Raw genomic sequence first — 15258 nt, forward strand, 5'->3', positions numbered from 1 at the left:
TAGACATGACTGGTCTCACAGATACGTGGCGCCACACGCACCCCACTGAAAGAGAATTCACACACTATTCTCACTCCCAGAACGCATGGTCCAGGCTGGATTACTTGCTTGCCTCCCCATCCCTCCTTCACAAAATTGATGATGCACATATCCATGATCTGGTCATCTCGGACCACTCCCCGGTGAGTCTAGTTATCAGGGAAGACTTTCCTAAGGGACAGGACAGGGTATGGAGATTCCCCTCCTATTTAGCTGGAGACACAGATTTCCAACAGCTGCTACAACACTGGTGGCTTGAGTTCTCCTCTGATAATGCGGCCCACACCACAAACCCAATATTATTCTGGGAGACTTCTAAAGCAGTCATGAGGGGGAAAATAATGGCTTACACAGCGGCTCATAAAAAGAAGGTAGCTCTTGAATACAACAAAAGGTCCAATGCACTCCGACAGGCATACACCACCTTCCTTCAACAACAGTCTCCCCAAAACAAAGACAAGTGGGTAGAAGCTAAGTGCAGTTTTGATAGGGCACAGGATGACTTGGAAAATTGCTGCAGAGACCAGAGGTTTGCTGACCTATACCGGTTTGGCAACAAAGCCGGAAAGATGCTGGCCAACTTGGCTAAAGGCAGATGGAAACCCACACACATCAAGTCGTTACGTGATTCCTCTGGATCTCTGCAGCAGGATCCGAAGTTGATCTCACACATACTAAAAGACTATTATCAGTCTCTATATTCGCAGGGTCCGCTGGACTTGGAGGCAGGCCGCCTTTTCCTAGATTCTTTACAACTACCCCAACTAACTGGAGATAACCTTGACTCCCTAAACGCACCGATCTCAACGGCGGAGGTCCGTGATTCCATTAAATCTCTAAAAAATAATAAAGCGCCCGGACCGGACGGGTTTTCTGGGGAATATTTCAAAATACTATCTGATAAATTTATCCCAGATCTCGTCAACACTTTTAATGCTATCCTGACTGAGGGAGAGCGTCTACGCTCGGGAGACTTAGCTCATATAAAGGTTCTACACAAAACGGGTAAGGACCCGACACTCCCCGGATCCTACAGGCCAATATCCTTGATCAATCAGGATCTCAAACTATTGTCAAAGATATTGGCCTCTAGGCTTGGCTTGTTTCTCCCAGATCTGGTTGGTCCTCATCAGTCGGGTTTTGTTATGGGTAGGTCCGCGGTGTCCAACCTGAGGACCGTTCTGGCGGTTCAGACTGCGGTTGCCAGACAGCGGTACTCCAACCAGGCCCCAGCCCTTTTCATAATAGACGCCGAGAAGGCATTTGATAATGTCAGCTGGGCTTGGTTGGACATGGCGCTGGACAAATTTGGCATCAGAGGCCATTTTCGCACTTTTCTCAAGTCCTTGTACTCTAACCCCTTGGCACGGATACACACTCCAGGGACCCTGTCTGAGGTCTTCCCCCTTCGGAAGGGCACCAGACAGGGCTGCCCACTCTCCCCATTACTGTTCAATTTGGCCCTGGAGCCCCTGGCTCGTCATCTCATCCACTCTAAAACGTATCAAGGGATAATGGTGGGAGATCAAGAAGTTAAAGTGGCCTGCTTCGCTGACGATACCCTCATATTCATGAACTCCCCCAGCAATCATTTGTCGGCACTGGTTGACACCCTGATCCATTTCGGGACGTTTTCGGGGTATAGAATCAATGTCGACAAATGCCAATTATTGCCCCTTAATGGAAACTTATCATCCAGAGACATATCTGAAGACCTGGCCATCACAATCAATAATTCATATATCACATACTTAGGAATCAAGGTCGGTAAATCCCCCACTTCTATCTACAATTTAAATTACCCACCTCTCATTAGAAAAATAGAACAGGAGCTCTCTAGATGGACATCCCTCCCCCTCTCCCTAGTTGGCCGTATTCACCTCCTTAAAATGATTTCCTTCCCTAAACTCCTGTATCCCATGCAAACCATCCCCCTGCTCCTTCGCCATGTGGACCATAACAAATTGAAAAGTATTTTTGTAAAATTCATATGGCAAAGAAAAAAGCCCCGCATTTCATACGAAACACTCTGTTTATCCAAATTGGTGGGAGGGGTTCAATTACCACATATTAGGATGTACAACCTAGCTGCTATGTTCCGGCACGTCAGGGATTGGATCCTGCACACTAATTACCACTCTAACTATGCTCTGGAATCCAGTCTAGTTTCCCCGTGGTCATTGGCAGCATTATTACATTCTAAATATGCACTCTTGCCGGGGTGTGTACGATCCAATCCACTTGTCATTGACACTATCTCGGCCTGGAAACAGATCAGAAAACTCTTTAATTTACCTTACACAGTGTCCAAATTTTGCCCCTTATGGAATTCCCCAGCTTTCCCTCAGGGCTCGATTAACAAATTCTTTAGGGAATGGAAGACCCGTGGGGTGACTTGCTTTGGAGACCTACTAGATCAATCCACAGGCACCTTCCTATCCTGGGAAGCATGCTCGGCCAAATTCGGTCTGGCTTCCTCGCAATCGTGGCAATTTATACAACTAAAATCCCACTTTAAAGCTCTAGCCACACAATGTGAGAAGCTGGAAAAAGCAAACTCCTTTGATTCTCTTATAGGCCCAGCAGGTAGACATGATTCCTTGTCAGACATCTATAAAAACTTAAAAGATCTACACCTTAAACCAGTGGAACTTAAATCTCTTAATAAATGGTCACCCTGCCTCCAAACCACGGACCTCCCAGATAAAATAAAGAAAGGCATCTGGTATGTCAGACAGGCAACTCCCAGTGAAATATTGAGAGAGACACACCTCAAAATGGTCCACAGGGCTACATATGCATTCAACATCCCGTTTAAAGACACTCAAATAGTACATCTAGATAAGTGTCCGAAATGCAATTTGCCCAAAGCGGACTTACTCCATTGTGTATGGCAATGCCAGCAGGTGCAGGAGGTCTGGAGGGGTGTGCAAGTATTTATCAAGAAAGTGTGGCATGCTCACGTCCCGCTAGACCCTCTTGCTTGTGTATTTCACCACATTCCCAAAGACTCCTCTGACCCCTCTTCCTCCCTGGTAGCTCACAAAGGGATTCACCTATTCCTACTAGCAACACTCAAGTGTATATTGCGTCATTGGCTTCAATCTACCACCCCCAAACTTGAGGAAATTCAGGAATACATGGAATCCCTGCTACATCACGAACTGATTACAACATTGAGGAATAAAGAACTGTCAGCGAAGACTTTCTTTCTTAAATGGAAGGACTATATACAGGCCTGGACCTCAGATGACAAGAGACACCAATTAATGTTTCATTTTCGTTTGACCTCTTGGTACTGCCAGGCGGATCTCAATGACTCGCTGGGCAATCTCAAGATTCACGACACATGACGCAGGCTGTCCTCTATATTAACATACGCACGCCTTGTCTAGTTTAGATCCACAACGCTACCTGGCGGCCCGGTTCGCCTAATATCCTCTATTCCCTGAGAGGGACAGCCCCATGTCCGGGTGGGGGACCTTTGGCGATATGTTGCTCCTGCCGGAGAACTTGGAACTTAGAAAATTGAATAATGTTTTGTGGCTGGACGGATTAGTTTATTGTTTAGTTGGTTTCTAGTTATGATTTGTTAATTGTCATTACTGGTCATTTTACCCTATGTTGATCTGAACGAATAATCAAGCATATCGGGTATGGATCACAGTGCCATCATTAGGAAATGAGGGTCAGTAGGGCCCTAGAAATGCGGTCATTTGCAAACTTGGGTTATGGGTACTACTGATTTCACAACGCGCTGTACATTATTCCGTGATATGGGGTCATACCATCCTACTAAGGTTATCTTTGCTGTGATGTAGAAGAGATGTACAACGAATAATATGTCGATATGCATGTCCCTATCCTGTACTATTGAAAATCCAATAAAATATGTTTTAAAAAAAAAAGATGCAGATTTCAAATCTTTAATTTGTAGCTTTCTACCCTTTGCATTTTCCTGCTGTAAGCTTACAAACTCCTGATGCATAGAGAGGACTACTTAGTTCAAGAATTTAATGGAGAGGACTACTTAGACTTCTTTGTTTGTGGGCTTAAAGCGTTCATTAATCTATGTACTGATATGGATTGGTGGTCCCAGAGTTTAGACTCCCAGAATGATGGCATATCCAAGCAATATGTCTTTGGTTTTAGATTGCTGCTGATGCCAGAAGATCATACTGCTATAGATATGACCACGTTGTGTGATTTGCATGCACAAGCCCAATAAATCAGAACAGAGTCTGAAAATTACCTATAAGGAGGTAACTTTGTGGGTGTTAAAGGTGGGCATACACTTTCAATAACATTGGCTGAAAGACAGTTCGGCTGACAGTTATGTCTACCATCCTCTCCATACACAGGAACATTCGGCACGGCCAAGTGTTCCTGTGTTCTGTTTGGAGAGGGGAGGAGGAAGCCGCAGTTAAAGAGCTTTGGCGGTGGCTTTTCTCTCTGAAGTCAAAGGGGGTGGGAAAACTGGAGTATAAAGTGTATGTCTTGGAACATGCAGGGCTGTACACTGCCTTACACAACATTAGTAGAATTGTGAGGTCAGAACCTTGCCTCCATGCTACTGTCTGCCAGTCATTTGCTGGTGCTCATTGGAATGGATAGATGTTTACTAACAGTAGCTTCCAGTACTGCCCTCAGGCTGTCCATTTTAGACACAGTAACCAGCCCACCAAGCTCAGGTCGTTCCAGAACCAAACAGACATTCAGCATTTCAAAACACGTGTACATTTTGCAGCTGAACCAAGTCTCAGTCATGAACAATACAGGCAAACTGTGCAAAGATGAATGGTTTTGTATTAATGAATAAAGGAATCTTATATTTGTGTTTTTTCCCCTCCTTTTAGACAGCAGCATTAAGAGCTGTGGGTAACATAGTAACTGGCACAGATGAACAGACCCAAGTGGTGTTAAACTGCGACGTTCTCGCTCACTTTCAAAATCTACTGACACATCCTAAAGAGAAAATTAATAAGGTATTCTGCTTGTTGGGCTTAGTATGTTTATATGTGCACACGTATCACAGTTACACGTTTTCACATTACAGGAGAACCATGTGACAACGAAGGGAGCTATGGGCGGGATCTAACAGGAAGAAAGATTGTCTGACAGATTATCTGGCAAAGATTTGATGCCAAAGCCAGGAATGGATTTGAAAAGAGGAGAAATCTCAGGCTATCCTTTATGACCTGATTTCTGTCTATAGTCTGTTCCTGGCTTTGGCTTTAAATCTTTACCAGATAATCCTTCTGTATAAAGGGTGCTATTACACGGAACGATAATTGGCCGAATCGGCCCTATCAGGCCGATTATTGTTCCGTGTAATAAAGACAACGATCAGCCAATGATCGTTGTCATCGGCTAATCGTTGATATAGGTACTCGCCTATAATCTGAAGATATGAAAAGAGGAATACATTACCTATCCAGGCTGCAGCGCTCCTCTTCCTCTGTGCTTCTCCCCTGGTCATGCACGCTCCAGCTTCACAGCGGCTTGTCTCAGCTGACAGGCCGCTCGGCCAATCACATGCCGGGCCAGTGATTGGCTGAGCAGCCTGTCGGCTGAGACAAGCCGCTGTGAAGCTGTAGCGCGCGGGACTCGGAGAAGCACAGAGGAAGAGGAGCCCTGCAGCCTGGATAGGTATGTATACAGTTTAAGGCTGGGTTCATACTACGTATATTTCAGTCAGTATTGTGGTCCTCATATTGCAACCAAAACCAGGAGTGGATTAAAAACACAGGAAGGATCTGTTCACACAATGTTGAAATTGAGAGGATGGCCGCCATATAACAGTAAATAACTGCCATTATATCAAAATAACAGCCGTTGTTTTAAAATAGCAAATATTTGCCATTAAATGGCGGCCATCCACTCAATTTCAACATTGTGTGAACAGAGCCTTTGTGTTTTCAATCCACTCCTGGTTTTGGTTGCAATATGAGGACCACAATACTGACTGAAATAGACGTAGTGTGAACCCAGCCTAAACAAGGGCTGCAAGGGCATCAGTAACGATGTCCCTGCAGCCCTTGTTAAACGATTATCGGGCCGTGTAATAGACCCGGTAAACAAGCGCCGATCTAGCAGATCGTTGCTCGTTTGAAGGTATTATCGGGCCCCCATCGGCCAGTGTAATACCACCCTTAGTAGACCCTAAGGGCCAATTATCAGCTGAATGACTGCGATTAACGAAATTTCACCCTGATATTCAGCCCATATTAAAAGAGCCAGCAATCAGCTGACAAATAGGAAAACAGTATTTTGCCAGATGATTGGTTCTTTTGCGTGGCTATGTCAGTCATTGTTATTGACCGCGTATAACCCTATTTAAATAGGGCATGTGCAGCAAAAAAAAAATTATTAAAATGGCTGCACCAACAATCTAGCGATCATTCATCAGTCCTGTCCTGCTGTTCATGGAGCCATGGGAAGGCTTACTAACCAGTTGCCAATCTCATTGATTTTGCAGCCATTAGGCAGTGTAAAAGGCCCTTTGGTCCTTCCTCACTATTTACCCATTCATTTTGAGAAGCTGCATGTGTGATTGCAGCCTAAAGCGGGCATTGCCAATAACACTGTTAGAGTATGTCTACAGATGCAGATTTTCTGGTTTAATAAATAGATATGTTTTCATATGAAATTACTACATGTTTTTTGCAGTGGATCTGCATATGTGTACATACCCTTATGCTGTGTTACCATGCTGCTCTGCATCCTCAGAGTAGATCTGTATTGGCAGCAAGTGTCATTTCTGCTCCAGTCAGAAGAGTGGGATATTCAATGTCTGTGAATCCAATCAAAGGGAATTATTACATTTGCTGTGTGCGAAAACTAATCCTAAATGTTATCAGCCTACACATAGCTATAATACGACCACATTTAAGCATACTTTTCAAACCCATTACCCCAGACCTCTGGTTTCCCTGACCTGAACGTAGATCCTCATTTGATTCTGTGGGGATCTAAGTTTAGATATGGAGAACCACGGCCGTCTGGATATTACGGCTGTGTGAAGGTAGCCATAAACTGATTTTTCTGCACACATGCACTTAGCATTGGATCTGCAGTGTAAGATTCTATTCTGTGTTTTCTTTGTTTTAGGAAGCAGTCTGGTTCCTTTCTAACATCACAGCTGGAAATCAGCAACAGGTTCAAGCTGTTATTGATGCCGGACTGATCCCTATGATAATACACCAGCTAGCTAAGGTGAGTGTGTGTCTGCCAATGACGAGTGTGTGCCACTAAAGGGGTAGTATCACCTCTTCTTGAAGTGGTTGCCAGGTGCATTTAGGATCAGACTGTGCTAAGTGAATTATCATTGTGCACATCTATCTCTGTTCTACTTACAACCAGTGTTGCATTACCTTCATTTCATCGATCTTTTACATCACTTCCGTCACATACTCTTGGCTTGTAGAATATGATGACTTAAAATAGACCTGCGCTTTAGGAACTGTCCGACACCTTGTCTTACCGTATAGCTTACCGAACATTCTCTTGGAGAAAGCATGTGTTTTTTTTCACGCTATAGAAAGGTCTGTCTGCTTAGCATTTCATAGAACGGTTTCTGTCCTTCAGGGAGACTTTGGAACACAGAAAGAGGCCGCATGGGCGATCAGCAACTTAACAATAAGTGGCCGGAAAGACCAGGTAAGCTAAGGAGTAAAAACAGTTGACATGGAATAATTGTTTTTCAGGATATAGCCAAAATGGCTAAAGTGTACCAGCATCTTCTTGTGGTATGTAGTAGTACCAATCCCTTCATGTTGTATTGTATGTGCTTGATAAAGAAGCAGCACAATTTCATATAGAGCCTTGGGGTTCCAGCTAATGGTAGGCAACAGGCAGAATGGTAAATAGTAAAAACAGAATAGTCTATTATTCTTCTAGTCTTGTGGGACATTGGCTCATATACCTGTAGCATATAAGATTTGCGCGTGTTCCTTTTAATTTTTACACAGCTGTCTATTAGAACTCTATTTTAACATTTAGTTATACATGAAACTCAACACACATTAGTACAGTGCAGAATTGTGACTGATCGGCCATGTTATGGGGCCTGCAAACTGTGTAAATGTCACTTTTAACTTGTTCTATACAGGTGGAGTACCTGGTGCAGCAGAATGTCATCCCTCCATTTTGCAATTTGTTGGCTGTGAAAGACTCCCAAGTTGTCCAGGTAGTCTTGGACGGCTTGAAAAACATTCTTATAATGGCAGGAGAAGAAGCAAGCACAATTGCCGAGATCATTGAGGAGTGCGGAGGTGAGAAATGAGCGTGTGAAAATTGTTGCAAAAGTGTCTATAGGGGGTTGGAGGCTGCGCTCACACCTGTGCCAGTACTATAGAAATATCAATGTTAGTATAACAACCGCACTCGACTCTCGGACCAGTATTTATAATGCCATCTTTTTATTTTTATAATTCATATAATATCTTCAAGAAAGAATTCTCATCACACATAAATTAGTACACCCAATCGGGACAACCATGTTGTGAGTAGATGTGCTCCGGCCGCCATCCACATCTACTCACAACATGGTTGAGCCATCCTGTTCTTTCGGACACACCTCCTATCTTTCATACCATATGTAGTATACCTGGTTGACAAAGGTCTTATGACCGAAACGTCCCGATTGGGTGTACTAATTTATGTGTGATGAGAATTCTTTCTTGAAGATATTATATGAATTATAAAAATAAAAAGATGGCATTATAAATACTGGTCCGAGAGTCGAGTGCGGTTGTTATACTAACATTGACTTTTCTTGATCAACCTGCACCAACATAGACGGAGTGCACGGACATAACATACTACAGAGTACTATAGAAATATTGATGGAGAACCTAAGATAAGTAAATTGAGTATGCGACTCGCAAGTGGCCATGAGCCAACATTTGCAGTGCATCCACGTTGGATGGATTTTCTGTGGCTGCTGGGTCACTGCCACCACAACTTTGGGGTCATAGTGCAACCCCGTTTACTTTCTTAGCTATGCTGCAATACAATCTATACAGTGCAACATGGCAATCTCTAGTCCTTTTGTGGCCAGATTTATTGTTTAGTCGTAGGTCAGATCCAGGAGTGGCGCTGATACGATGTTATTCCTGGATGACCCTGGATGTTTTTTTTGTTGTTTTTTTTGTCAAATATTGATGCAACTCGGTATTTCCCTTCTAGAATTCACCCAATATTTTGCATAAAGTTTTTACATGTCCGTGTCGCACACTTTACTGATGACTTTGTTCTTTTTTAGGCCTGGAGAAAATAGAAGCTCTGCAGCAGCACGAGAATGAAGAAATTTACAAATTAGCATTTGAAATCATAGATCAGTATTTCTCTGGTGACGACGTAAGTCCATTTCATTAACTGAAGTGAAGTCTATCTCCACCTAAGTGTAAAATTTGCTTCACACCACAATCTCAGCTGACAATGTGGTTTAGGTTATGTGACTCAGGTTGTTCCATTGTTTATATTGAGAGCAGCAGATGCACGCAGGAATGCCAGCAATCTCAGCTGCCAGCCAGGAAACATTAATAGAAAGGAGGATCCAAGGATGTGCAGAACGTCAAGGTTTATGACATAATCCGGCACATTACAGCAACGTTTTGACTGTATAGATTTTTGTAAAGCACAAAGACTGCTTAACAAAGACCTACGTGGTTGAAATGTTGCTGTAATGTAGCGGATTATGTCATAAACCTAGATGTTCTGCACATCCTTGAATGCTGTTGGATCCTTCTTTATAGGGCTGCCTTAAAGAGGACCTGTAACCACCCCTGGCCTGTCTGTTTTAGTAAATACTTGCATTCCTGATTGATAACCCTTCTGGATCATCATCTTGTATAACTCTGTAATGAGCCGTTGTACTTACTAGAAATGTATTGCTAAATAATCAACTAGGTATTATCAGTTGGGGGGGGGGGGTGCGTCCTTACATTTTCTGATACTATCCAATCAGATAGCATTGGGGGACACCCCCAAATGGTAACAACTAGTTGATTATCACACAAAGTGTGGCCAAATCAGTGGTTATACGTGCTATACGATATTTCCTTCTCCTGTAACAATTTCTTCATTGATATCGTGTTGCTCTATAGAGAGAAAGACACATACTCACAAAGCTTCATCTTGTTGCCATTTATTTCTGGTTATATCACAGCATTATGCTCACAGGCTGACATATGTTCCTTATCAGTTATGAGGAAGGAGGAGTCCCATCCTCCGAAACGTCGCGGCGTTAGGCTGGAGTGTTCGGAGTGTGTAGTGAGCATATGTCAGCCTGTGAGCAGGTATAACCAGCGATTTGGCCACACTTTTTTCTTTGTGATAGACTGTTGTTAGTACGGATCTGTGAAGTCCGCATTGTGTGGAACTCGAGTTCCTTTAGTAAGTGCGGTGTTTGTTGTTTTTGAACAACAACTAGTTGGTTAGTTCAGTCCAGTTGGAAATAAGCCTGACTATATTACAGCTGGGCTCCTGACGCAGTTTTAATGCTACCAACAAGTCCATTGTGACTGATCATGGTGTAAAAAGTAACATCCACTTATGATGATATATCCATCATTTGTTGACTTTGTAACAATGTATAATAAGGTAAAACACAACTATCAAACTGTACACCTGCATACCTTCCCACTATAAGCTGCCATAGGCTTTAATAGAATTTTTTTTTATTTATTTTTTTCTCCTTGACAGATTGATGAAGATCAAAGCCTCATTCCTGAAGCCACCCAGGGAGGTACCTACAACTTTGAGCCTTCATCCAACCTTCAGGCAAAAGAGTTTAACTTCTAAGTGTGTTGCAGTGCAGCTTTTCTCTGTTCCTCAACTTCTAGCACCACCAGACATCCACCAATTGAAGACAAACCCTAAAAGCTTCTAGACACAAACGCCTCTTCATTTTGATGCTTCTAAAGCGAACCATGTATCTTTTCACTTGCAGTTGCCAAATGTCACTCACATGGACTGTAATTGCATATGCATGAGCTCGATTTTCTTTGAGATTCTAACAGACCCAGCTGTATTTTTTACCTTCTCCATTTGGCACTGTGTGCTGACTGCCACAACATTCAGCCTTTTTATTTTTGTTTAAGATAATTTCATAGTGATGGCATATCGGCTTCCTGTGGAAAAAAAAAAGTAGCTTTTTCTTGAATCTGGTGCACTGTAAATCAAGACTTTGCTCTAATGCATTCATTGTGGAAGACTCTGCAAGAGTACAGTCTACTCTGAGCCTCCATCTTCCTTCATAGACATTTTCATATTTTGAGGAACTATAAATTTAATGGATACAAAACATGCAAGCCAAAAGATTTATTTCATGGAACTGAATAAAAAGATAACGTGGGTGAATTGGAAGAAAAAAAAATCTGTTTAAGAGAAAACTGCAATTCCATCTCTTACTTAGTATTTCCCAAACTGCCTCCCAAGTCAGGATCAGAAAAATGGAACTGACCGTAAAGCAGAACCGCTTTGTATTTTACTGAACATCGAGCCCTGTCCGACCACTTCGACCTGTTTTCCTGCTGTTTTCAAGTAACCAAAAGCTGTGCATGGAGTTCCCCCAATCTATAGAACAGGTCAAATTTGATCACAAGCTGAAAGCAAGTGTGCCTAAAAAAAAATCATAAGAACGAAGATCTAAATTGTGGGTGGGAAAGAGAAACCTTGCTTTCAACTTCAGTAGACATGGTATGTTACGTTTTGTTTCGGTGGTTCGAGGTGGTTTGTTTTTTTTTTTCCATTGGGGCTTTACATGTTTACTGTAAATTGTCTGAAATTTCTACTTGTATCCAGTGCTTTTGAGAAGGTGGTTGGACAATGGCAAATATCTAGAGATGAGCTAGGCAAGATTTTATGGTCATGAATTACAAGGTGACTCAGTTGTAGTTCAGCTGCTGGTCAAAATTTTATTTTGAAGAGATTCTAAGTGTAAAAAGAAACTTTTGTTTGGCCCATTGAAGGTCATCTGTTCTGTCTGTAATGGGGCAGGCAAGGAAGCATCAGGCTTAATTTCCCACCTTCATGTATTGGAAGATAAAAATTGCTGTTGGTGACATTTCCTCCTTTACCTCGGATTAGATGGTCATACACAGTTAAAGTGGACCTATTATGGAAAAAAAAAATGTTAAAAACTTTTATCTGTTGGGATCTGAGTGTTCTGACCCTGACCAATGAGTAGAGGAAGTAGGGAGCTCCCCACTATATGTCTGTGAGTAAGACGACCCCATAGACTTGAATTATGAGTCCTCCTTGGTCTTGTGACAACCGGGGGAAAAGGGGCTAAGAGTGGCCTCCTTCTCAGCTTGCTCTCGTGGTTAGAGATAAATGCTACTTGAGCGTGCTCGAGTCCGATCATTCGGCAGTAGAATACCAGTGGCTAAAGAAGTTGAATGCAGCCCTAGGGAGTCCGGGAAAACACGAATACAGACATAAGCCATAAGCTGTATCCATGTTTTCCAGGCAGCCCCAGGGCTGCATCCAGCTTCTTCAGCCACCGGTATTGAAATGCTGAATGATTGAACCTGAGCATTCTTAAGTTGCGCTCATCTCTCCTTGTGATGAGTTTCTGAACACAGACCCCCGATCTATCAAATCTTTTAAGTATATCTAGCTTTTTCCATGAGAGTCCACATTTAAAACAAGAGACTGGCATGGTCCTGAACATGGGTAACCTTATTATTTTTAGGTCTTATCACTGCTCCATATAGAGCCATAATGTGATTCCTATGTCCATGGGGCCTTATTGGATTTGGTTTATTTCTGACTTAAGGGGGGGAAAACGCACCATGGTCCGCCAGATGCTGTTTGGCACTGACCACACTACTGTCGGAGATTCAGGGCCTCCATTGGCAATTCTGTCAGATTTGATAGAAAAGTAAAGCGCAGAATGCTTTTCTTTCTATTAAAACAACAGACTCCATTATAAGTTAATGGGGTCCATTAGACACAGTTTTTATGGTTTGACAAATTGGGCACAGCCGTCGTGGTTTCCGTTATAATAGAAGCCATAATGGCGGTGTGTACAGAGCTTTAGGGAAGTATTCTCTATTGCATAGTACAGATCTGTAGGCAGTCTGTGTGCGCCATGGTAGGCACATTTGGCCATCTAGTCTTTTGCCAACTGGAATTCTTATGATCCTCTCCTCCGGGCTTCATGTGTAGGGACACTTTTTACCCATAGAACAGTTTTGTTTATATTAAGAATAAATCTAGGCTTGCTTTCCATACCTAGAGAAAGAGGCAGCGCTGTATCACTGGCTGTCAGGCAGTACCGTTCTAGGTTTCTGTGGGGTACTGGCATTTCCCCTCCTTCGCCCTTCCCTCTGTACAGTCGTCTTTTAATAACCCCCAAGCGTTAACAGGCTTAAAAAGTTAGAATTATTTAATTTGTTTAACCAGGTTCATGCCAATGGTATCGTTCCGAATCTGGGCATACGAAGATATGGTGTTATATTTGAACAGCTTTGTTTCAGAATTTCAGATATGCATATAATGTTTAAAAAAGATTAAAATAAAAAGTTTCTCTTTTTTTCAAAAAATTTTTTAATTTTATTTGTTTTGCGGTGGGAGCTACAATCGTCTAAGGAACTAGTTAGGAAGATTTTGTAACAGGAAGACTTAGGGCGCAGTTTAAGGCGTGGCTGGCTTCCGAAAAATCTGATGTGAAGGGATAAGTTAAATTAAGAAAAAAAAAATTTTTTTTTGTTCTTAGGTAGCAGAGTTGGGTTGTGTTTACTGTGATAATGAAAAGAGATGCCATCCCAAACTTTTTGTGGATCCGCTTTCCTTTATAATGTTCAGTCTATGACAACAACACAGCAGGTGTGCATTCATTACAATAAATATATATATATATATCTGCCAAGGTGGAGCCACTTTAAAGAGGGGGGGGTGGGGTTTGTCTTGTATCGCGAGATGGATACAAGCGTATGTTTAAACTGCAAGATTTTTACTTGCTAAAGAATCTGTTTTAATATAGCAGTCTGGCCTCTCATTATTTATAGGTTTTATAAATTTTAGATTCGATTTTTCTCTTTAAGGTGGCTCAAAACTTTTTCAACTCTTGTGCACATAACAAAAAAAAAAAAGAAAAAAAAAGAAATGAGTTGAAGTTCATTGTGCCTTTTTTTCTTCCCCTCCTACCCCCTGCCCTATCATTCAGAGAGTTTGAGCTGGCTTCATATCATAGCTGCATCCCATTCACACCGTAGTAGTCTAACGTGTGGTGTTTTACTTAAAGGTAGACTGGTTTATAGCAGAACTTGATATGGTCACAATTTTCAAAGACAGAATCTCCATCCTGTTTCCTTAAATTTTGTTTTTCAATTCTACAGTTTAACATTTTTTCTTTTAATTTGTACAAATGTTACATTACATGAATTTACATGTACATAGATATATATATATAAAAGCTGCATTTGGCCGCATTGTTTCTTCCTAGGATTTCCAGAAGTTTTTTTTTATGAATTGGCAGAAACACTTTAAATCCTCCAGTGGAAGAGGAATAAAGACATCCATGTGTGTGTATATGTATGTATGTATGTGTGTATATATATATATATATATATATATATATATATATATATATATATATATATATATATGCTTTAAAGTGGATTTGTCATCTGAGATCTGTTCTCAAGGGATTGGGGCAATGTATGTGACCATGTCCTAGAGAACCGCTGGACAGATGACATGTTCCGCTATTAAAGCCCTGGCAAACTGGGTAGCTTTATCTGTGACCTTATTAAGTTTTGATAGGGATTGCATAATGTGATAGTTACAGAAACAAAGAATATTGCTGCATTTTTTTGTTTTCAAAACAGTGTTTGGAAAAATGCATATTTTCTTTTTTTTTTTTTTTTTTCCTTTTTTTTATTAACTGTTTAGACTAAAATTTTCTTTCAAAAGAGGCATCAAAATGTGTTCCTAATTTTGTATATGGGCTTAGGTTTTGTAACCAATAAAAAGCTGCTATCAAATACTATATCGTATTACCTCGTGTCTGGCTTTTATTTGTGGCTCTGTTTTGCATTTTTTGTGCATTTTCTGTAGGCAACATGCAGACAGATTGTTGGGTTGGAAATCTGAGAACATTACCTTTGGATATCTGATGCTAATTTTCACTTTGCAGCTGTGGATTTGCATGGGAATGGGCCCCATTTAGTGAGGGTGGAGCCAAACAATGTCCTGATACCGGACAAG

General features: G+C 41.7%; 1 protein-coding gene across 1 annotated transcript in view; it reads left to right on the plus strand.

Moving 5' to 3' along the window:
- Positions 1 to 15047, plus strand: part of KPNA3 (karyopherin subunit alpha 3) — a 35916-nt gene extending 20869 nt beyond the window's left edge. The window contains exons 12-17 of the mRNA XM_069969993.1: positions 4896 to 5024; positions 7150 to 7254; positions 7627 to 7698; positions 8150 to 8312; positions 9305 to 9399; positions 10747 to 15047. Coding sequence (XP_069826094.1) covers positions 4896 to 5024; positions 7150 to 7254; positions 7627 to 7698; positions 8150 to 8312; positions 9305 to 9399; positions 10747 to 10845 — 663 coding nt within the window. The 3' untranslated portion in view covers positions 10846 to 15047. The remainder of the gene's footprint in view (positions 1 to 4895; positions 5025 to 7149; positions 7255 to 7626; positions 7699 to 8149; positions 8313 to 9304; positions 9400 to 10746) is intronic.
- The last annotated feature ends 211 nt before the right edge of the window (positions 15048 to 15258 follow it).

This window comes from Dendropsophus ebraccatus, chromosome 5 (assembly GCF_027789765.1).
Source record: "Dendropsophus ebraccatus isolate aDenEbr1 chromosome 5, aDenEbr1.pat, whole genome shotgun sequence".
Lineage (NCBI taxonomy): Eukaryota > Metazoa > Chordata > Amphibia > Anura > Hylidae > Dendropsophus > Dendropsophus ebraccatus.